General features: G+C 55.1%; 9 protein-coding genes across 9 annotated transcripts, besides 1 other annotated feature; 6 read left to right on the plus strand and 3 right to left on the minus strand.

Annotated features, from left to right (window-relative positions):
- Window positions 1-245: 245 nt before the first annotated feature.
- Window positions 246-1,454, plus strand: PODANS_6_5840 (uncharacterized protein; the record flags this gene model as incomplete). Its single annotated transcript, XM_001910048.1, has 1 exon — window positions 246-1,454. A coding segment is annotated over one exon (1,209 nt), but the record flags the coding sequence as incomplete, so codon positions are not given.
- Window positions 1,455-1,698: 244 nt separating this feature from the next.
- Window positions 1,699-1,829: a sequence feature (rRNA 5S).
- A 516-nt stretch (window positions 1,830-2,345) lies between these two features.
- PODANS_6_5850 (uncharacterized protein) lies at window positions 2,346-3,847 on the minus strand (the record flags this gene model as incomplete). Its single annotated transcript, XM_001910049.1, has 3 exons — window positions 2,346-3,188; window positions 3,251-3,709; window positions 3,800-3,847. 3 exons carry the CDS (start codon window positions 3,845-3,847, stop codon window positions 2,346-2,348), a joined length of 1,350 nt encoding a protein of 449 aa, XP_001910084.1.
- A 1,047-nt stretch (window positions 3,848-4,894) lies between these two features.
- Window positions 4,895-6,074, plus strand: PODANS_6_5860 (uncharacterized protein; the record flags this gene model as incomplete). Its single annotated transcript, XM_001910050.1, has 3 exons — window positions 4,895-4,999; window positions 5,052-5,860; window positions 5,918-6,074. The coding sequence occupies 3 exons, from the start codon at window positions 4,895-4,897 to the stop codon at window positions 6,072-6,074; spliced, it is 1,071 nt and encodes a 356-aa protein (XP_001910085.1).
- A 634-nt stretch (window positions 6,075-6,708) lies between these two features.
- On the minus strand, window positions 6,709-7,569 carry PODANS_6_5870 (uncharacterized protein; the record flags this gene model as incomplete). Its single annotated transcript, XM_001910051.1, has 1 exon — window positions 6,709-7,569. A coding segment is annotated over one exon (861 nt), but the record flags the coding sequence as incomplete, so codon positions are not given.
- Window positions 7,570-7,726: 157 nt separating this feature from the next.
- On the plus strand, window positions 7,727-9,016 carry PODANS_6_5880 (uncharacterized protein; the record flags this gene model as incomplete). The annotated part of the gene is made up of 1 exon (XM_001910052.1): window positions 7,727-9,016. A coding segment is annotated over one exon (1,290 nt), but the record flags the coding sequence as incomplete, so codon positions are not given.
- Window positions 9,017-10,034: 1,018 nt separating this feature from the next.
- Window positions 10,035-10,892, minus strand: PODANS_6_5890 (uncharacterized protein; the record flags this gene model as incomplete). Its single annotated transcript, XM_001910053.1, has 3 exons — window positions 10,035-10,442; window positions 10,533-10,797; window positions 10,858-10,892. The coding sequence occupies 3 exons, from the start codon at window positions 10,890-10,892 to the stop codon at window positions 10,035-10,037; spliced, it is 708 nt and encodes a 235-aa protein (XP_001910088.1).
- A 496-nt stretch (window positions 10,893-11,388) lies between these two features.
- On the plus strand, window positions 11,389-13,836 carry PODANS_6_5900 (uncharacterized protein; the record flags this gene model as incomplete). Its single annotated transcript, XM_001910054.1, has 1 exon — window positions 11,389-13,836. One exon carries the CDS (start codon window positions 11,389-11,391, stop codon window positions 13,834-13,836), a length of 2,448 nt encoding a protein of 815 aa, XP_001910089.1.
- A 443-nt stretch (window positions 13,837-14,279) lies between these two features.
- Window positions 14,280-15,014, plus strand: PODANS_6_5910 (uncharacterized protein; the record flags this gene model as incomplete). Its single annotated transcript, XM_001910055.1, has 1 exon — window positions 14,280-15,014. The coding sequence occupies one exon, from the start codon at window positions 14,280-14,282 to the stop codon at window positions 15,012-15,014; it is 735 nt and encodes a 244-aa protein (XP_001910090.1).
- A 2,681-nt stretch (window positions 15,015-17,695) lies between these two features.
- On the plus strand, window positions 17,696-19,252 carry PODANS_6_5920 (uncharacterized protein; the record flags this gene model as incomplete). The annotated part of the gene is made up of 1 exon (XM_001910056.1): window positions 17,696-19,252. One exon carries the CDS (start codon window positions 17,696-17,698, stop codon window positions 19,250-19,252), a length of 1,557 nt encoding a protein of 518 aa, XP_001910091.1.
- Window positions 19,253-19,854: the final 602 nt, after the last annotated feature.

Genomic DNA, 19,854 nt, shown 5'->3' on the forward strand with positions numbered 1-19,854 from the left:
GCCCCCGGCTCGGTGCAATTCACCACCAAAATGGCAGCCGACAACAGCAACACCACCGAGCGCCTCGTCGCAGCAGCCACCCAGCTCATATCCCTCCTCTTCACCACCGCGCGCGAACAGCCAATCCGGTTGTTCTTTCTATTCGTCTTTCCCCTAACCCTCTTCGGCATAATCTCTGTAAGCCATCCCCTGCCCTTTCAGCACCCTCCTTACTTGCCCAACTAACCACCCCCTTCCCCCCGTAGATCTACCTCCTCCTCCACCTCCTAGCCCCCAAACCCCGCCCCCCCTACCCCTCGGAAAAAACCTACCTCACCACCCTGCCCTCAGGCGCCATCTCCCACCCAAGACCCCTCCCCTGCTGGTACGACCGCTGGCACGCCGAAGGCTGCCTCAAAGAGCAATACCCCACCGTCCCCGACGGGTTCGACGTCCCCGACCAAGCCAGCATCGAGCCCGCAGAGGTCGAAGTGAGCGTTGTCGTCCCTGCCTACAACGAACAAGACAGGATAGAAGTCGCTCTCGAAGAAATGGTCGAGTATCTCGACGCGAATTTCGGGCGCGGTCAGGAAGGAGGGTCCGGGAGGTTGTTGCCTACGTTGGAGAGACCTAAGCCCGGAGCAGGGACGCCGGGATCGAGACCGTCGACGCCGCACAGGTTGGTTTTCAAGTGTGAGAATGCACTTGGTGGGGGGAGGGGGCAGTCGCCGCCGAGGGAGCGGCCGCCGAGGGGGTATGAGATTATTGTTGTTGATGATGGGAGCGAGGACAGGACGGTGGAGGTGGTGTTGGAGTTTGGGAGACGGCGTGGGTTGCATGATGTGCTCAGGGTGGTGAGTCTGGAGAAGAATAGAGGGAAGGGGGGGAGTGTGACGCATGGGTTGAGGCACGTGAGGGGGAAATACGCCGTCTTTGCCGACGCGGACGGGGCGTCTAGGTTCAGCGACCTGGGCCGCCTCATTGAAGGTTGTGAGGATGTTGTTGATGGATCCAACCGGGGCGTTGCCATTGGCAGCAGGGCTCATCTTGTCGGGAGCGAAGCTGTCGTCAAGAGATCGGCCATTCGGAACTTTTTGATGAGGTCGTTCCACTTTGTGCTCATGATCCTCACCCCGCCGGCGACATCGAGGATACGGGATACGCAGTGCGGGTTTAAGCTGTTCTCGAGGGCGGCGCTGCCGCATATTGTGCCGTATATGCACGCTGAGGGCTGGATATTTGATATTGAGATGTTGATGCTGGCGGAGAGCGCGCCGGCGACGCCGGTCCTGGCGAGTGATGGGAGCGTGATTGGGACCAGTTATGGGATCAAGGTGGCGGAGGTGCCGGTTGGGTGGGAGGAGGTGGGCGGGAGCAAGATGAGTCTTGTGAAGGACAGTGTTAGGATGGCGGTTGGGTTGGCGGTGCTGAGGGCGAGTTGGATGCTGGGGGTTTATAGGAGGAGGTTGACGTAGTTTTGGTAGGGGGGTTTTACGGCTGGTGTATATGTTGTAATATATGGGAATCTGTGTTGTCTTTCAGGGCTTTGGACTTTGGAGGTGTAAAGTGTGATTGATATATGGGAGTTTGAAGTGAGAATATATCTCGGGGTTGAGACTTGAGGGGTGTGGTTTGGGTATCTAGGATCACGCGCTGGGCTTTTTCTATGCATAAGGGATGATAAATAGCAAAAAGACTAAAAACTATCTGGCAAAAGATCAAAAACATACAACATCAGGGATTCCCCAGTCGTCACCGACCTGAGTACTGATCTGACCCTTAACTGCTTGACTAGGGGAGAGCGGACGGGATCCCGTATTTTCAGCTAGGTATGGTCGTATGTGATGGTTGGGGTAGGAAAAGAGGCTTATGGAGGGGCAGTGGTGGTGACAGAACATCGGTTTGAAAACCACCCGCGGACACGCTGATCTCGCAGAGGTTGTTTGCCAATCAACTCGAGGACTCACATTTGACGCAGGTACGCCAACGTCCACTTTTACCAGATGCTGCGACCTCTGTTCAAGGGGTAGGTTATAGCCGCCGGGGACTCGATATCACTGCCTGTGAGGGGGGAGGCACGTTTGAGCCATGTGCGGGCACGGCTTCATGAGTTTTGGTATCGGATTGTTGTTTTGATTGTACATTTAGAATACATCACATACAACTGTACTCTCCTCCGCCCTTGTTGACTCCGCCCTTGAGCCAACCAAATGCATCTCTATACACATCATGTCCTTTTGGTTCCCAGTCCTTTTACCCACCCCAAGCAAACATGTGCATAACCCCCTATTTTTTCTTTCCCTATCCTGTAATATCATCCCTTTTACATATATTACACACATCCGCCCTGCCCCTCTACCACTAGCTCAACGTCTCCTCAAGTACCAGTTGAAAGCCAACTGCGAGGTGTGCATGTTGAATGGCGTGGGAATCTCAGTCTTGCCCGGGCGAGCAACCGGATGACGGAGGTAGACAGCGGCGCAGATCTTGGGGTTGACCTCAAGATACCGGGGGATGAACGCAAATGCGGACATGTAGGGGCGGGGCCTCCACGGGGTGGCATATGGCTTGGAGGGGTCCCATGGGTTGATCTTCTCCTCCTCGAGCAGACGCTTGAGAATTTGGGACTCGACCATGTCGAATTTGGTTTGAGCTGTTGGTACTGGCGTTCTTGTCCTGAGCTGTGGGTAGTCGGGGGTGGAGGGGTTGGTGGGTGCCTCGGCAGCAGGGGCTTCCGCTTGTTGCTGTTGCCGAAGCTCTGCGCGCTCGGCGGGGGTGAGTTCCAGTTCGGACATGAGGGAGGCCAGGTTCTCCATGTCGTCGCCGGTTTCCTGAACATCGGTGCCTACTTTGCGGGCTCTGTTCATGGCCTCCTTGATTTTCTTGGAGAGCTCACGGATCTCCTTCTTGTGGCCGCCTGAGAGCTTATCCTTGTTCTCCTCGATGATCTTCCTGGCATGCTGGTGCAGTTGTTTCAGCCCGTCGAGATGTTGAGCTTTGAGTTGTTCGGGGCTGAGCTCTTCGGCGGACTGCTCAGCGGCTTCGGCGGTTTCTTCGGCGGGCTCGGCATCCTCTTCGGGTGTGGGTGTCTTTGGTGTGCTGGACGACTCGGACTTGGAGGTCTTCTTGCGGCCGGTGGCAATCATTACTTTTTCCGGGTCGACCTGGAAGAGATCACCTGGGTTTAGGAGATATCCGGGATGTTGCATCTGTCACACAAAGACACGTGTTAAGAGGCTGAATTTGAACTGGTCGTTACGGAGAGGCATACCTTCTTCCCGTTCACCTTGACGGCACCGTGAATAACGAACTGGCGGGCCTGCCTCGCACTGCTGGCAAACAGAGCTCGGAAAACGGAAATATCGAGACGACGCTCTTGGGGAGCAAAGGTCATCTGCATATAGGGTGTCATGCCCTCGGCATTTCCAGTGTTGCGGGCGACATTCTTTTCGGACCTCCCTGGCTTGACGTCACGTCCAGAACCACGACCAGCTGCCTGCTCGCTACCGTCGTATTTGGCCATGTATGCTGGGTCCATGTTGACGGCCGAGAGCAGCCTCCTGCTGAACATGCGCTCCCACTGCTTCTCCTTGATATGCTCGCCGTGATAGGCACGGGTGGCAGCTTTGGCGTGCCATTTTTGCTGAAAGAAGGTGCCAAAGTTACCCTTCCTATCCCTCATCCGGAAGAGGTTGAACAGATTGTATTTGTTCCATGTTTGTCTTACGCGCTACACTGTGCATTAGAGGCCTGGATGTCATGGAGATCATGGACAGAGAGGGGTAGAGAGAGAGAGAGAGAGCAAGGTCCCCAGACTTACGCCACGCTTCAAGGAATGATAGCGTAATATCCTACGCTCGCACCTCATCTTGACGACTTTTTGGGGGCTCCCCTTGTTCAATGGACCAGGCCCGACTCTTGGAAGCGCAGGGTGAGCTGTGGGAGGCAGCTGGAGATACCCAAGGGACTCGGTATAGCGTCGTTGCGAGCTGATGCGCCCTATCGCTATCGCCCGAAAAAGTTTCCAATTGGGGCCGGTCCCCGGCAGCAGCTCACGTGAGATGCCGGCCAGCAACTGAACGAAAGGTACCTGGAGTTTGGACCAGTGAGGAGCGAGTGTTTGCCAGACGGGAGCTAGCACAATATGGGACTAGTCTGTGCTTATCCGGCAGGCAAATGTGGGGAAGATGCGGGTGCCCAGACCCCAAGCGGCGGGCGGTGACAAGCTGCACGAAAAAAAATCCAATTGAAGCAGCTCGATGTGGGGTTTGCGCCTGCGCGACAGCAGTTTCAGTGTTGACTTGGAGACCGCGCTGATTGACCAAAAAACACCCATAGCCAAAACTTTGCGACAAGGACAATAGCGACCAGAGAGACTCTCACAACAATAGTACTCGTCGCTCCAGCCCTAGCTTCCTATCGTTCGCTCGCTTCAATAGCCTTCGAGTCACTTGTCCGTAAGTCCATCTGACTCCTCGCCGCGCCTGGGAGGGCTTTTCACTTTGGCGCACTGCTTGCTTGCTACCCCACCATCCATACCCATCCCATTAAAAGCTGCCCTCCTCCCCAGCTAGTTCTTTTCTCCCTCCGTTACACTTTTCCAACCCGCCAACCCAAACTCTGTCAAATTCTTCACTTCTCTTTCTAACCCGCTTCCCAGTAATTCCTCAATTCCCACGGTACTCTCAATCCATCACCTTCACATCACATCGCAACCATGAGCGACGCTGCTGTCAACCAGCCCGAGGTGGCCGCTGCCGCCACCGAAACCCCCGCCGTTGAGCAGACAACCGCTGCCCCTGTGGCCGAGGTCGAGATGGCCGATGCTGCCCCAACTGAGGCTGCCGCTGAGAAGTCGGAGGTGAAGGCCGAGGAGAAGACCGAGGAGCAGACTGGTGCCACCAAGCCGCTTCCAATGCTCAAGACCACGGCCAAGATCGACACCAACTACAAGAACAACAGAAAGTACGATCCTTCTACTCAGGAAGTCACCGACGACCCCGTCCAAATTCGCGCTCAGGTAAGCTCAATTGCAACTGATTGCGTTGAGGCGACTGCTGACAATTGCGCAGGTTGAGTTTTGGTTCAATGACAGCAACCTTCCCGGCGACAAGCACATGTGGGAACAGACCGGTGGTCCCGAGAACAAGCCCGTTTCCCTCAAGCACATTTGCAACTTCAAGCGCATGCAGCGCTTCCAGCCCTACAGTGCCGTCGTGGCTGCTCTTCGCGACAGCACCCTTCTCGAGGTCTCCGGCGAAGAAGGCGAGGAAGTCATCAAACGCAAGGTTCCCTATGTTCTCTCCACGCTCTCGCCACAGGAACGCCAAGCCAGAAGCGTCTACGTCAAGGGCTTTGGCGACGAGCACGGTTCCAGCCAGTTTGAGATCGAGCAATTCTTTTCCCAGTTCGGGAAGGTTCAGCACCTTAAGCTCCGCCGCACCAACGAGAACCTCTTCAAGGGGTCCGTGTTCGTTGAATTTGATTCGGAGGAGACTGCCGACGCCTTCGTCAACAAGGAACCTGCCGCAACGTGGAAAGGCCATGAGTTATTGATCATGAAGAAGGGCGAGTATTGTGAGATGAAGGCGAAAGAGATCAAGGAGGGCAAGATCCAAGCATCAAACTCCCGCAAGTCCACCTTCTGGGAGGGTAAGGAAAAGACCTCGACCCGTGGCGGTCGCGGTGGCGCTCGTGGTGGCCGCGGTGGCCGTGACAACCGCAATGGCGATAACAATGAGGATAAAAAGAATGGTTTCAAGGGTGGCCGTGGTGGGCGTGGCGGGCGTGGCAGGGGAGGTCGCGGTGGCCGTGGTGGCAACAGGGATAATAATAAGGGACGGGATGGGAAGAGGGAAGAGAAAAAGCCCGCCGTTAATGAGTATGTTCCGTCATCTTGTCTTTGACATCAGTCCATTGCTAACTCATTGTTTCACAGCGGCGAGATGCCTACCATTCAGGCCACGAACGAAAAGGGCGAGGTCGTCGTCAAGCCTGCCGAGGCCAACGGCAAGCGCGCCCGCGAGAACGACGAGGCGGCTGCTCCCCCGGCCAAGAAGGTCGACACCAAGACCGAGACTGCCGCCGCGCAATAAAGGAGAGAGGGAGATTTACGACTCGATGTGGAGATTTTTTTGCAGCATCAAGGATAAAAAAAGGTACATTTCATTCAGGCCATCGACACCACATTTGCATCTTCCCTTTTGGCGGACAGATTGGGGACTGTCAAAGATATCCGGATGCTTTGCGTTGTAAAATTAGAGATTACTCTGGGCTGGCGTTTTAGGGCGGGTCACGTTGGGGGCTCTCTGGTTCTTTTTTCCATACCGGACAGGTTGATTTTAGGGGAATATTATCAGCGTTTTGCTATCAAGTGGTTTGATGAGATGAATGGTAATTTGTGTGACTCTTTCAAACCATGTGCGTTTTTGTAAGTGACATTGTTGATATACTATAACACGCATTTTTGGGGGGGACTTGAGAAACAGACATTTTGCTGCCGGGTTCCAAATTTGTGTGTTGAAATATTGATCGTTTGAGAGGAAGATGAAATTAGCCTATCGTGTCTTTTGATGAACGTTGTCGTAAAACTCACATTCTCGCCGTGCCCTTGTAATCGCCATGATGCTGGAATCCTATTATCATCAGTGGCTATGTTGATCTAGCGTGGAATATATCTCCTCGTTGGGGTGGCCGTCCTCGATTTCAAACTTTCCTTCCCCCCCCCCGTCAAGACGCCTCTTTGCCTAGGTACTTTTCCCACTTATCCTCGGCAAACAACTCCTTCATTATCCTGCCCTTTTTTTTCTTTTCTTGCTCGTATTGCTTTCTGGCTTTTTTGGCATCTAGTAATTTCTCTTTAGGCCGTGGTATATTTTTTGTTCCCTTTGGAAGTTCAACCCCTAACCCAAGCCTGTCGTCTTTTGGCTTTGGCTTGAGGGGGTGTACGATACCCTGCTGATCAGACCCCAAACCCCTTCTGGAATCTGGATCCCAACCTTGGGAGGATAGATACTGCAACCCCATGCGGGAGCGGTCGAGGGAGGAGGGGGGGTGGGAGTGGGGGAGGGAGAGTTGGTGGGGGAGGGAGAGTTCGTGGTTGGGAAGGATGGGGAGGTTGCAACTTGGGCAGAGGGGGGGTGTTGGGAAGGGTTTTGTTGATGGGGGATCTGAGTGGTTGTTATCTGGGGAGTTTTCATGTCCTATGGGTGGTTTTGGTTCTGGTGGGAGGACGAGACCGAGATAGAGGTCGGATATTGACTTTGACGTATCCCGTGCTGGCTCGTCGGTGGAGACTGTCTTGAGAGAGGAGGATGCCGGGACAAAGGTTACCGGGTTGCGGTAGAGGCCGGAGCCGAAGGGGCGTTTTTGCTGGAAGGGGATTTCATCTTCTGGGTTGTCGAATGGGTCGATGGGGGGGGTGGGAGTGGGTTCTGGTGGTGGTGGCATTTTTTGTGGTTTGTGAGGGGTGAAGGTGTCTGTGAAGATGAAGGTGAAAGTGAGGACGAAGAATTGAGGTGCAAGGCAAAGAAAGCTTGGCTCCCGATCCCTGTTCAACCAACTTAAAAAAAAGCCCGCCCCACATTTGAATCAGGGGAGAGAGAGCAACCTACGTCAGCTAGGCTGGAGAACATTCGTGTCCAAATTTATTATTTTTCGTCGTTCAAAATCCCCTATTCGCGACCAAACCCGCCTCCTCGCGACAACTCGACACGCCTTTTTTTCCAAAAAATAAATAAATAAATAATGCCCCCATAACCACACACAATCCACCAAAATGCCCCTCCCCTTCCTCGCCTCCCTTTACTTCGACGGCCTCCCCCCCTGGTTCCCCGACCCCCTCGTCGCCCTCAAATACACCACCGCTCTCGGCTCCCTCGCCCTCACAAAATGGTACACCTCCGGCCGTCCCAACCCCTCCGAGCGCAAGCTCCACGGCCGCGTGGTAATCATGACGGGCGGCACCTCCGGAATCGGCGCCAAAACAGCCTTCCAGCTCGCCTCCCGAGGCGCCCAGCTCTGCCTCCTAACCCGACAACCCCCGAACGACCCCTTTCTAGTCGATTACATCGACGACCTCCGCACCCGCACAAACAACCAAATGATCTACGCCGAACAAGTCGACCTCGCCTCCCTCCACAGCATCCGCCAGTTTGCGACAAAATGGATCGACAACGCGCCCCCGAGAAGGCTAGACATGGTTGTCCTCTGCGCCGCAACGCTCACCACCCCCGGGCATAAGAGAAGCGAGACAGAAGAGGGGATCGAGACGGAGTGGATGGTCAATTACCTCGCCAACGTCCACCTGCTAGGGATTTTGAGTCCCGCGATCAAGGCCCAGCCGTTTGACAGGGACGTGAGGATCATCATCCCTACCTGCAGCAGCTACATTGGGGCGCCGAAGCTGGAGCCGGGGGATGTGACAGACAAGACGAGATTTTGGTCACCGAAGCTGGCGTATGCGAGGAGCAAGCTTGCGTTGATGGTTTTTGCAAAGACGTATCAGAAGCATCTGGATGCGTACAAGAGGCCGGATCAGCTGCCGATGAATGCGAGGGTTGTGATTGTTGATCCGGGGTTTGCGAGGACGGTGGGGATGAGGAGGTGGTTGACTAGGGGGTCACTTTTGGGCTTGTTTCTCTACGTGGTTTTCTACTTTGTTGCGTGGTTGTTATTGAAGAGCCCGAATATGGCTGCGCAGAGCATTTTGTTTGCGGCTATGGATGGGGGGTTGTTGAGGGGACCGGGGGGCAAGTTTATCAAGGAGTGTATGGAGGTTGACTTTGCGAGGAGAGACATTGAAGACGAAGAAGTGGCCAAGAAGCTGTGGGAGGAAAGTGATAAGTTGATTGAGAAGACGGAGAAGGCTTCTGCACTGAGAAGGGCGAGGGAGAAGAAGGAAAAGGAGGAGAGGGAGAAGGTGGAGGAGATTGAGAGCTTGGTGGAGACTATCAAGAAGGGGAAGGCGAAGCAGGGGGAGGAGAAGAAGAAGAAGAAGAAGAAGACGACGACGACGACGACGACGACGACGGATTAAAGTGCGAAACAATAGGGGGGTGGAAGGAAGTGAGTGTTGACTTATACCTATAGGGTATTTCTCGGCGTGTGGTGGTGGTCAGACCGATGGGCCGGCCGGGCTTATCCGTTGATCAATCGGTCGCTCGGTATGTTTGGTCAGAGCGGGGCCCAAGCCCGCATCTCGGCACTTGACGTGCGACGGGACGGACGTCATTGAAGCGACCTCACTTCAGCTATTCATCATCATCATCATCAAACATATCGGTTCATCATCACGACAAAGTTCTCATCATTCCACACCAGATCTCTATCAAATCTCATAATTTCAAACGACAGGCCAGCCCTTTTCCATCAGCTCAAAGGTCACCTCACGAGCCGAGGTTCAAAATCAGACAGCGCAAGCAATGGCAGCTACACTACCACCACCGCCAGCGCTCAGCAGCCAACAACATCCACGACAAGAGTTCATTGTGCCATGTCAAGCTGTCTGGCCACATGCACAACCAAATCCCACACAAATACAACAACGCCCACCGCCACAGCCAGCCTTCAACCCTGCACACTGTCACCCAGTCTTCTTCAGCGATAAGCTCCGGCGTCCGCCATTTGCCCTAGGGTCAGGGCCACAGTTGAACCCAGTCGCGCATGGATATGTATACCAGGATGGGACAAGGCCAAATGGCAAAACTAGTGGATCGAGGTTATGAGGTTATTCAAGCGATATAGAGGCAAGGCAAGGCAACGAACGACGCGTGTATAGATAATATCAGTACAATACAAGTACAACCCAAGCTCATAAGCAAGAGGACAAACATCATAAAAGAGAGAGCCCATATACCACGGGCAAGGAAATAATAGAACAAAACATTCCCAAACTCAGACAACACAATTTGAAACCCATGAGTTCGCCTGCTTATACCCATCCCAAAACCAAACCCAAACCCAAAACTTCCCATCACCCCTTCTTCCGCCCGCACAATTTAAAAAAAAGAAAAAAAAATATTGCTTGTGCAGGAATACAGTGTGATGGCATAACCCTAAGGAAGATTATTCTTCACACTCACCACCACCGTCACAATAATCAACATCAAAACCAACCCCAACAGCCCCATCAGCTTCACATTCTTCCACCACATCCTCCTCTTCAGCCCCCTGCTCCTCACGCGAAACTCCCTTGCTGACCCGCCCAGGCGATCAGTCTTGTCGACAAGCAGGTCGATGCGTTCCCCTCTCTCCAACAGGCCCTCAATGTTTCTCGTCATGATGCCCCTCACATCCTCGATCTCCCTCTGGGCGGTACGAATGGCGTCGTCCTGCTCGGCGTTGTCTTCTCCTCTCACATTGTTGGTGCCGTACTCGATCATGAGCCTCTTTAGGTCAGAGTTCAGAGAGGCGCAGCCGTAGTTTGGGAGGGTGGCGAGGTCGGTTGATTGAGGGGGGTAGGCCTGGGGAGGTAGGGGTTAGTATGATACAGTCCTTTGGGGACTGTAGTGCGTGTATAATCAAGGGGGAAGGGGGAAGGGGGTGGGACGTACGGCGAGGAATTTAGTTCGGATCGCGGTGAGGTAGTTGAACGAGATGCGTCGGGATACGGAGGACGAGTCGGAGATCACGAGGAACGTGAGGGGGAGGGGGGACTCGGAGATGTAGTTGATGTGGTAGGTTCCGTGGGTGTAGGTTAGCTTTTGGGGGGTGGAGTGGTCGATTTTGGGGAGGATGAGGGTTGCTAGTTGGGGGAGGTTGGGGGAGGAGGAGGTGGAGGATTCGGTTAGGAGGGTGGAGGAGTAGGATATGCAGGAGCTGAGGGGGAGAGAGAGGTTAGTATTGAGGTGAGATAGGGTGGGAGAGGGATGGACGTACTAGAGGAGGGGGGTGGAGGTGGATGAGGAGGCCATTTTGATGGTGGTTGTGGTCTATCCAGCGGTGGTGGCGATGGCTTGGTGAGAAGCTTGCGGGTTGATTGATTGATTGCCGGATGTATATGGACGCACCGATGAAGAATCGAAGCTACTGCGCGTGTATGATGTGAGCGAGCGATTGATGATCACAAGTCTACGAATCGGGGGGTTGTGTATGGGGAATGCACAATGACGAAGCGTTGGCAGTTTCGCACGGTGGAAACCCTTACCCAACGGTTGGAAACGCCAAGCCCAGGTCCCTGCCACCGTGGGGGCGGGTCTTGGCAGAAGAGGAAGTTGATAATCTCCGATAAGATAACAACTTTTTGTTTTGGGACGTGAACCGCCACCACTGACACCCCCCCTACGATTATTATACAACCACGAACGACCGAGTTTACGGGGAACAAACGAGCGGCCGATTTAGACGGGGAGTCAGCGAGAGACTGCGCACGCACCCCAGGAGGATGGTGTCGAAACCCACGCTCCCGACATGAACGCCCTGCTCAGGAATGCCTACAAGTGGCCGAAATGCACACCACCAGTGTCCGTAGCAGCGTTTTCCACCGCGCCGTCGCCGTGGCGCAAAGCGGCCAACTCGTCGTCCAAGTCCAGGGAGCGTGAGAGGAACATTATAAATTTGCACCACGAAATCAACGACAGCCTCGACCAGCTCAAAGACAGCCTCGACCATGGCGAATCCTTGTCCCGCGGCGGCCGCCCCAGCAAGAACAAGTCCACCTTCAGCCAGAAGCGTAGCTATCAGATGTTTGAGGTGCTCGTCAACGCCAGGGTGAACAAGGTGATGCGAGAGATGGGCGATTATAGGGACCGGCAGGAGGATTGGCGCGCCTTTGGCGTCAACAACCAGGTGCAGCTCGACAGCTCGATCGGCCTCTTCAAGAAGGCGCTCGACACATGTTTTGCGAAAGCCACTGAGAAAGGCATGATTAGTCGTTCGGACAACCCCCTATTTTGGAATCTGCGGAATTCTTTTGTCAAAGGCGACAACAGGGGGCTCAGCTCGGAGCTGGTGCACAGTTTTCAGACGTTCTTGATGAAGGAGCGTTTCCCAGACGCCATCAACGAGCTGCACAGAGAGATCGCCGACCTGCGGTTTCCCTACGAGTGGTACCCGGCGACTAGGATGCTGCAGCGCACCGTTCATCTTCACGTCGGCCCAACAAACTCTGGGAAGACTTACAACGCCCTCAAGGCTCTGGAAGGCGCCAAGACGGGGATATACGCTGGGCCGTTGCGGCTGTTGGCCCATGAGATCTGGTCACGGTTTGCAGCCAAGGGCAAGCCATGCGCTCTGGTCACGGGTGAAGAGGTCAGGATACCCGAGGGCGTCGACAGGTGGTTCCACAGCTGCACGGTCGAAATGTCGCCCCTGAACAAACCGGTGGATGTGGCCGTCGTTGACGAGATTCAAATGATCGCCAGCGAGGACCGCGGATGGGCCTGGACACAGGCTGTTTTGGGCCTGCAAGCCAAAGAGCTTCATCTCTGCGGAGAGGACAGAGTTGTCGAGCTGATCCAGGACCTCTGCGCCAGGATCGGCGACAGGTGCATCGTTCACCGGTACCAGCGCCTGAACCCGCTCGAGACCATGTCCAAGTCTCTTCGTGGAGACTTTAGGAATCTGGAAAAAGGCGATGCGGTCGTTGCCTTCAGCCGTGTCGCACTGCACAAGCTCAAGGCCGGTATCGAGCAGGCAACCGGAAAGAGATGCGCCATCGTGTACGGCAGTCTGCCTCCGGAAACAAGAGCTCAACAGGCGGCGCTCTTCAACGATCCAAATAACGAGTACGACTACCTGGTCGCCAGCGACGCCATCGGCATGGGGTTGAACCTGGAGATCAAACGAGTCATCTTTGAGTCGTCTTCCAAGTTTGACGGCAACAAAGTGCGAAGTCTGACCGTTCCCGAAATCAAACAGATCGGCGGCCGCGCTGGTCGGTACAGGACGGCTTCCGCCGAGATTGCTTCCGCGCAAGAGGGTGCTGCCGGTGGAGAGGAAGCGGTGGAAGCAAAGGTGGAATCTAACACTGGATGGGTGACGGCGTTTGATTTTCGGGATCTGCAGGACATCCAAAATGCTTTTCAAAAAGAGGCAAAGCCCATTGAGACGGCCGGCCTGTTCCCTCCGGCGAACATCATCGAGCGCTTCCATACCTACTTTCCCCCAAGAACACCCACGTCGTTTGTCCTGACCAGATTACGGGAACTGGCCAGACTGTCGCCACGGTTCCACCTCTGCGACTTTGACACGGCGCTCGAAATCGCCGATGCCATCCAGCCATACAACCTCAGTGTCGCCGACCGCTGCGTCTTCCTCAACTGCCCCGTCTCCTTCAGGGTATCCCGCGACGGAGAGAGCAACGGCCAGAGAGAGGCGCTCCAGGCGTTTGCTAAGTGCGTCGCCGAGATGGGGAGCGGTCATCTGTTAGACTTCGACTGCATCGACCTGAGCATTCTGGACATGGACGAGGAAAAGAGGATGACCATGTTCAACAACCCAGCCTACTTGCAGAGCCTCGAACGGCTGCACCAGATTATCACCATGTATCTCTGGCTGAGCTATCGCTACGAGGGCGTGTTCCAAAGCCAGTCGATGGCGTTCAAGGTCAAGGAGATTGTGGAGGACAGGATCACCGAGTTCCTTGACAAGCTTACGTATGTTACGTACTCGCAGGCCAGGCGTCGGCAGGCGATGCGCGAGGCGGCCGAGAGACATAAGAAGGCCGAGGAGCAGTTGCTGGGGGAGGAGGAGCAGGAGCATTTGCAGGAGCATCACGAGGAGGAGCCGGAGGAGCCGACCATCGAGATTGTGGAGGAGCTGGATCCGGAGGAGATCATTGGGGAGGTTATCGAAGAGGGGGGGACTGGGGAGCGGGAGCCAGGACCGGACGCTGAGAAGAATCAGGGGTCGGGGTGAGGGTGGAAATGCATGGGTTGTACGATTTGGGTTTGCATATAGGATGGGATGGGATGGGATGGGATGGATGTAACTTGTAACATTAGCAGTGTAGATGGTACGGCGTACGGTACATAACATGTCTGATGAGTTGGAAATCAATCAGTTTGCACACATGTTCCGGCCTTGATAAGGTGTGGACAACCCTTGCTTGTCTGGCCGGGCGGGCCGCCAAGCTAGCTATGAAGTCATTACCCCAACCCAGCTACCCCACCTGATCGACCTTGAAGGGCCCCCCTTTCAGGCAACCAAACAGACGAACGCAGCGCTGCCCTCGGCAATCACAAACTCTCGGACCCATTCCGCATTCTTCGCACAAGCTATATCTGCTCTCTTTCTCTGTGAACTATCCACCACCAAACATCAATACTCAGGCAAAGCCAACAACTCCCCAGACCGCCACAATGTCCAACCCCGACCCCCCCACCACCACAGCGCCCGCCTTCATCCCCCTCGAAGCCAACCCAGAGCTCATGACAACCCTCCTCACCAACCTGGGCATGTCCCCCACCCTCGCCCTCCACGACGTCTACTCCCTCACCGACCCCGATTTGTTGTCTTTCATCCCCCGCCCAGCCTACGCCCTCCTCCTCGTCTTCCCCATCACCCCAACCTACGAATCCCACCGTCTGGCGGAGGACTCCCTCCTCCCCGACCACGTCCCCACCCCGGACTACCCCGTGATCTGGTTCAGACAGACGATCCGCAACGCCTGCGGGCTCATGGGCCTCCTCCACGCCATTGCTAATTCTCCCGCCGAGTTTATCACCCCCGACAGCGACCTTGACAGGATTGTCAAGACGGCGTTGCCGCTGGACACGATCGGACGGGCGAGGTTGCTGGAGACAGAGGAGAGTTTGGCGAGGGCGCATAGGACGGCGGCGGAGAGGGGGGACACGGCTGCTCCCGAGGCGACGGATGAGGTTGATTTGCATTATGTTGCTTTTGTCAAGGGGAGGGATGGGGGGCTTTGGGAGATGGATGGGAGACGGAAGGGGCCGATCAGGAGGGGGGAGTTGGAGGGGGTGGAGGATGTGTTGAGCGAGAAGGGGTTGGTGTTGGGGGCGAGGAAGTTTTTGGAGAGGGAAGGGGGGGATTTGAGGTTTAGTGCTGTTGCGCTGGCGAGGGGGTATGATTAGGTGATGGTGATGGGTTGGGCATTGCTACGGGGCGTTTTTAGTGGTGGGGATTTTTATCTACTTTGTGTCAGAGGCAGGAGGAGAAAACAGGAGGGCGTTTGTGTCAGAGTAAGAGTTATGTTGGTTTGATCGCTGTAGGTCAGTGTGACTGGTGACGATACAATATAACCTTTTTTTCCCCTTTTCTCTTCGATATAACCATGACTTCAAAGTCCCGCTCCAACGCCCAGGTTTGGCTCCTCGGTCGGGTCGGTTGCAGATGTACTCCTCCTCCCCTCCTCCACCGCCCCTCCTACCACCTCTGATCTTCCGGATGTTGTGGAGGACTGTCTGTAAGGGTTGGCGGGAGAGTCGGACGTGTTTTGATTCTTGGGCGTCCTGCCATTGGGATATTTGGGAGGGGGTGGGGGGTTGGTATTCACCTATGTGGAAGCGGGAGAGAGAGGGTTGTGGTCATGATGGTTGATGCGCATGATGGCTGGAGGTTATCACGACGCAAGTAGGTGAGGCTCAGGTGAGGTTGGTGGGGAGATGCTCAGATGGTATTTGCAACATGGCACTTTTGACAGGTTTGGGGAAGCTGCTAGGTGGCAGTGAAGAGACGATTCTCCCATCTCAAAAAACACTTTGCTTCTGTGGAATATCGACGCCTCGCTTTCGAGAAGCAATGCTCACCTTTGACATGATGACGAGCATGATCATGGCATCAATATTGACTCCCAGAAAGGAAGCTCTACCGCTCAGCTCGGGAGATGACGACTCTGATTGTATTGTGCAACGCCGCACAAGCAGCTCGGGGCGCGGGGGGGGGGTTATTTAAAGCATCCAGAACGGGAGAGGGCGTCGACGAGAATGCTTCAACGACAGCCGGAGGAACACGGTTGAGGAGGGAAAAACTTCGAGAACTTTGTTGTAGGACGACATCCTCAGCTGTCCCGGACGTCCCCAGGCGATGCGCATCGGCTGGCGGGAGAGGACATTGCCGTACGCAAATAAACGCAAACGAAGACCGGTGTGTCTTCCTTTTCATACAGGGAACAAGACAAGCAGGGCAGTGTAGCAGCAGGAATCCGTACCTGCAGCCAGCTAAACAACATTCCCGTCGTCAGCACACATACATATCGCCGACCAACAAATGCGCCGAGATGCAGCCCATGTTAGCTACTCTCCCCGCCGCCACCCGACAGACAGCCTTGACTCGCCGTCACTCTCACCCTCGCAAAGATATCGCACTGCTCGGCGGTTAGAGAGAGTGAGGCATGCAGTGCCGTTGAAATGCGGGCGAGAAACAGCATGAGAAACAGCATGAGAAACAAAGCAGCAACAACGAGATCAAATCACCATCAAGAGATGCCGATCTCCCCCCTCCTCCCAACCCTGGCGCGTCTTGGGGGAGATCGTCACATCGACAATCGACGCAGGCGAGGAACATCCTGGCAGATCGACGAGCAGGGGTTGGGGAGGCACGGAGGGGAGCCAGGGACCCTTGCGGCGGACGGACCCAAAAGACGCAACCCACGATCCTCTCTCTGGGAAGACTCCGGAGATCGAGGTTTAGCTTGCCGAAAGAAGCAACGAGAGCCATGTGTCGAGGCCTGAAACCAGGCCACGCTAAAAGACAAGAAGTGAAATCGAGTCTTCAGCAAAAGACTCTTTTTTTTCTGAAGAAAAACTGGTGACGACTGAAGATATGCATGATTCATGCTAATTTTCAGCCCGTCAATCTTCACCATCTTCACAGGGCAAACGGACCTGTGGTACCTGCCAATGTCTCATTTGCCGTCCGTCTTCAGCCACAGGCCATCGTTGGTCTCTCAAGTATCTATGTCGAGGATTGACTTCCAACAAGACCTGTCACTGTCATCCCAAAGGGACACAACTCCGGGGGATCAGACCTCTCTGCCGAGACGACCCAACCACGCCGTCGACACGCAGGAGCAAACGCACGGTCTTTGAATGCTGCCTCGACTTGCTCGACAACACTGTTCGGACTCGTCCCAGAGGCCGCTAGAACAGTTTAGCCGCTTTGGCGCTGTTTTTTTCTTCCCATGCAAACGCAGAGAAACAACCCCTCCTCACCCTCCTCCTTCGAACAACGCCCCCCGTCCTGCCTTGCCCTGCAGATGCCGTGCCGTGCAGCTAGAAGACTGCTCGCCTCCAATGATAGGCTGCGAGACTTTTTGAATCCCCGCGGCGCGCAAACTTTTTGCTCTGGTCCTACGATGTGTGAGAGCCCATGGCTACACACGGGGGTGTTTGATGACTGAGTGTTATCTTCCTCTCACACTACGGAAGCGGCGTGTGGTACTGCCGGCACCCCCAGACAATGCTTTCTCGGTTCACATCCCAACCAGGTACTTGTGCTACCGAGCGTAGTCGTCATCTGCTAGCCCCCCCGCCGTTTGCCATCTCAATATATCCTACCACGACTCTAGCCTTGTCCCCGAGGTAGAGCTCAGCTGTTCCTCCCCTTTCTTTCCCCACCCCATGCTCCCAGGCGATCCTTTGAGTGCTGTCCACCTGATTCCTTGTGATTTTTCCATTCTATTCTGCTTCCCTCCTTTTCACTCTACATCTTTTTTTTTCTTTTTTCCTATCTTTTTTCTTTTTTTTTCTTTTTATTATTATTTTTTTTTGACCAAAGGTAGCCTGGGGACGAATGGGCTATCCTCTTTTCGAATATGGGCATCTTCAGCTTTCTCTCAAGAAAGTCTCATGACAAGCACAAGGCTGCTTCTCTAAGAGCACACGCCTATGACACGACAGCCGCTGGGACTGTCCCTGTTCAAGGTGAGCATATCAACAATATTGCTGCGGGTAGAGATCCAAGTGAGCTTACACATGTAGGAGCATACCCAGTAGCAGGCAATGGTCCCAATGTTTTCGATACGCTGTCTGGGGGACGACCAGACTCTCGTCATGCACAGCTTTCGTCGACGGTGCCGGATAATCACAACGGAGCTGCGCCTGCCCCTGGGGTTCCTCGCTATCGAGACCCGACTACTGACCGACCAAACACGGCTCCCAATGGGCAGCCAACGTTGCAACATGTGAGCTCCGGGACCAGGTTGAGGAAGGCCGCCAAGAAAGGTCCTCCCATCTCCTTCAAGATGCTTCGAAGCGTTGGCTCTACCATCAGTGGCGACTCGCGACCAGGATCGAAGGGTTCCGAGTTCGAAACCAAGAGTACCTTGCGAGGGACCGTCAGCCATTCACGCTCCAGTTCAATGCGTAGCGAAAGTGGCAGGTTCAGAGATATCCTCGACGCCCATTCCGAGCTCAAGCCTCCCGACTTTCGAGCCAGAGTCAAGGCTGCCGGTGCCAAGGACTATGGAGAGGACGTTGCCGAAAGGAACATGGGAGAAAATGGGTTTGATCTGGAGTCAGAGCATGTCAAGGCCTTCTACAACAGCCATCCGAGCGCACCCCGGCCGAGAAGGTCAGCCCCTGCTCTCAACCCAAGAAGCTCGAGGCACACGATTCGGGAGGCACAGAATGGTCAACAACCACCACAAAGGCCGATGGCCCCCCCACCTGCTTCCATCGCCCCGTCTCAGCGCTCTCTGCCCCAAGCACTGCCGGGCCAGACGCCCCGACACAAGCCCGCCGAGACCGCCCTGTACGCTGACATGAAAACCACGGGCGGCGGACACCTGAAGCGACGGGTATCAGTCAACACCTACATGCCTCCAGCTTCCTTCCAGAACACCAGCGCCGTCTCCTTGAGCAAGGTGCACGGCTCAGAGATCAACACCATCGACCTGGACATTCTGAAGCCGCCGATTGTGATGGGCGCTCCAAGGACAAGCGGGGAGACCCCGCGGACGGCGAGGATACCGCGGGATTCGGTGATGCTCGCGAGGAGGAAGGTGTCGATACCGGGCCACCTCGCTCGGCGTGACAGCTCTTCCCCAGAAAGGACGTTTTCTCTCCGGTCAGCTACCACCCGACCCCAGCACCACCACCAGCGTGCCTCAATGAGTAGTTCAGCCAGCGCATCGTTTTCCCCCCGCCACCGTCACAGTTTACACACGTTGCACTCGTCTATTTCTTCGTCTGGTGTTCAGAGCTGGGATGGCAGCACGTTTCTTCAGGAAACAACAACAACAACAACAACAACAACACCGCTGGCTTACCCGCGTCGTCTTCACACTGCTACTCAACCCTTTCAGCCACCGTCCGTGTCTGAGGTTGATGTTGACGCTGTGGATGATTGGGTGGAATTTTGTTCTTGTTAGTGATTTTTTTCTTCTTCTTTTTTCTCATTTTTTTCTTCTTTTTTTCCTTATTTCGACACTCACCCATTTTTTTGCTCAGCGATCATGTGCTAACTTTGCGTGTTCTCTCTTCTAGCCCACAAGACAGCTTCTACAACCCCTAAACCTACCGCTTCCCCATTGGCAAACCTGGGGTTTCGTCGTCCCCTCTCCATGATGGGAAGCACACCGCCACCGCCGCCCCTGAACCCCCCCGCCCGACCGGCAACCGCTGTACCGTTTGAGATCCCTGAACATCACGTCCCGATTCGCACGAGGAGTTTGAGAGGTTACTCGGCCTCGTCCGGGACACCGACCACGCACACCGTCACGGTTAGATCCTCCTCCAGTCCTGGACGTCCGCAGTCACGAACGACGGTCACGTCTGCGTCTGTGGATGATGACAGTCTGGCGCCCGAGGCGGTCAAGCTTGCTGGGGGGGAGGATGATGATGGGTTTAATATGGATGATCACATTTCTTCGGATGAGGTCGATAGCGTTCTCGGGGGTGGGGGGAAACAGCCGAGCGGGGAGGGGGAGGAGGAGCTGCTCTGGAAGGAGGAGGGGTATGGGGGGTGGGGGGT

Source organism: Podospora anserina, chromosome 6 (assembly GCF_000226545.1).
Source record: "Podospora anserina S mat+ genomic DNA chromosome 6, supercontig 2".
Classification (NCBI taxonomy): domain Eukaryota; kingdom Fungi; phylum Ascomycota; class Sordariomycetes; order Sordariales; family Podosporaceae; genus Podospora; species Podospora anserina.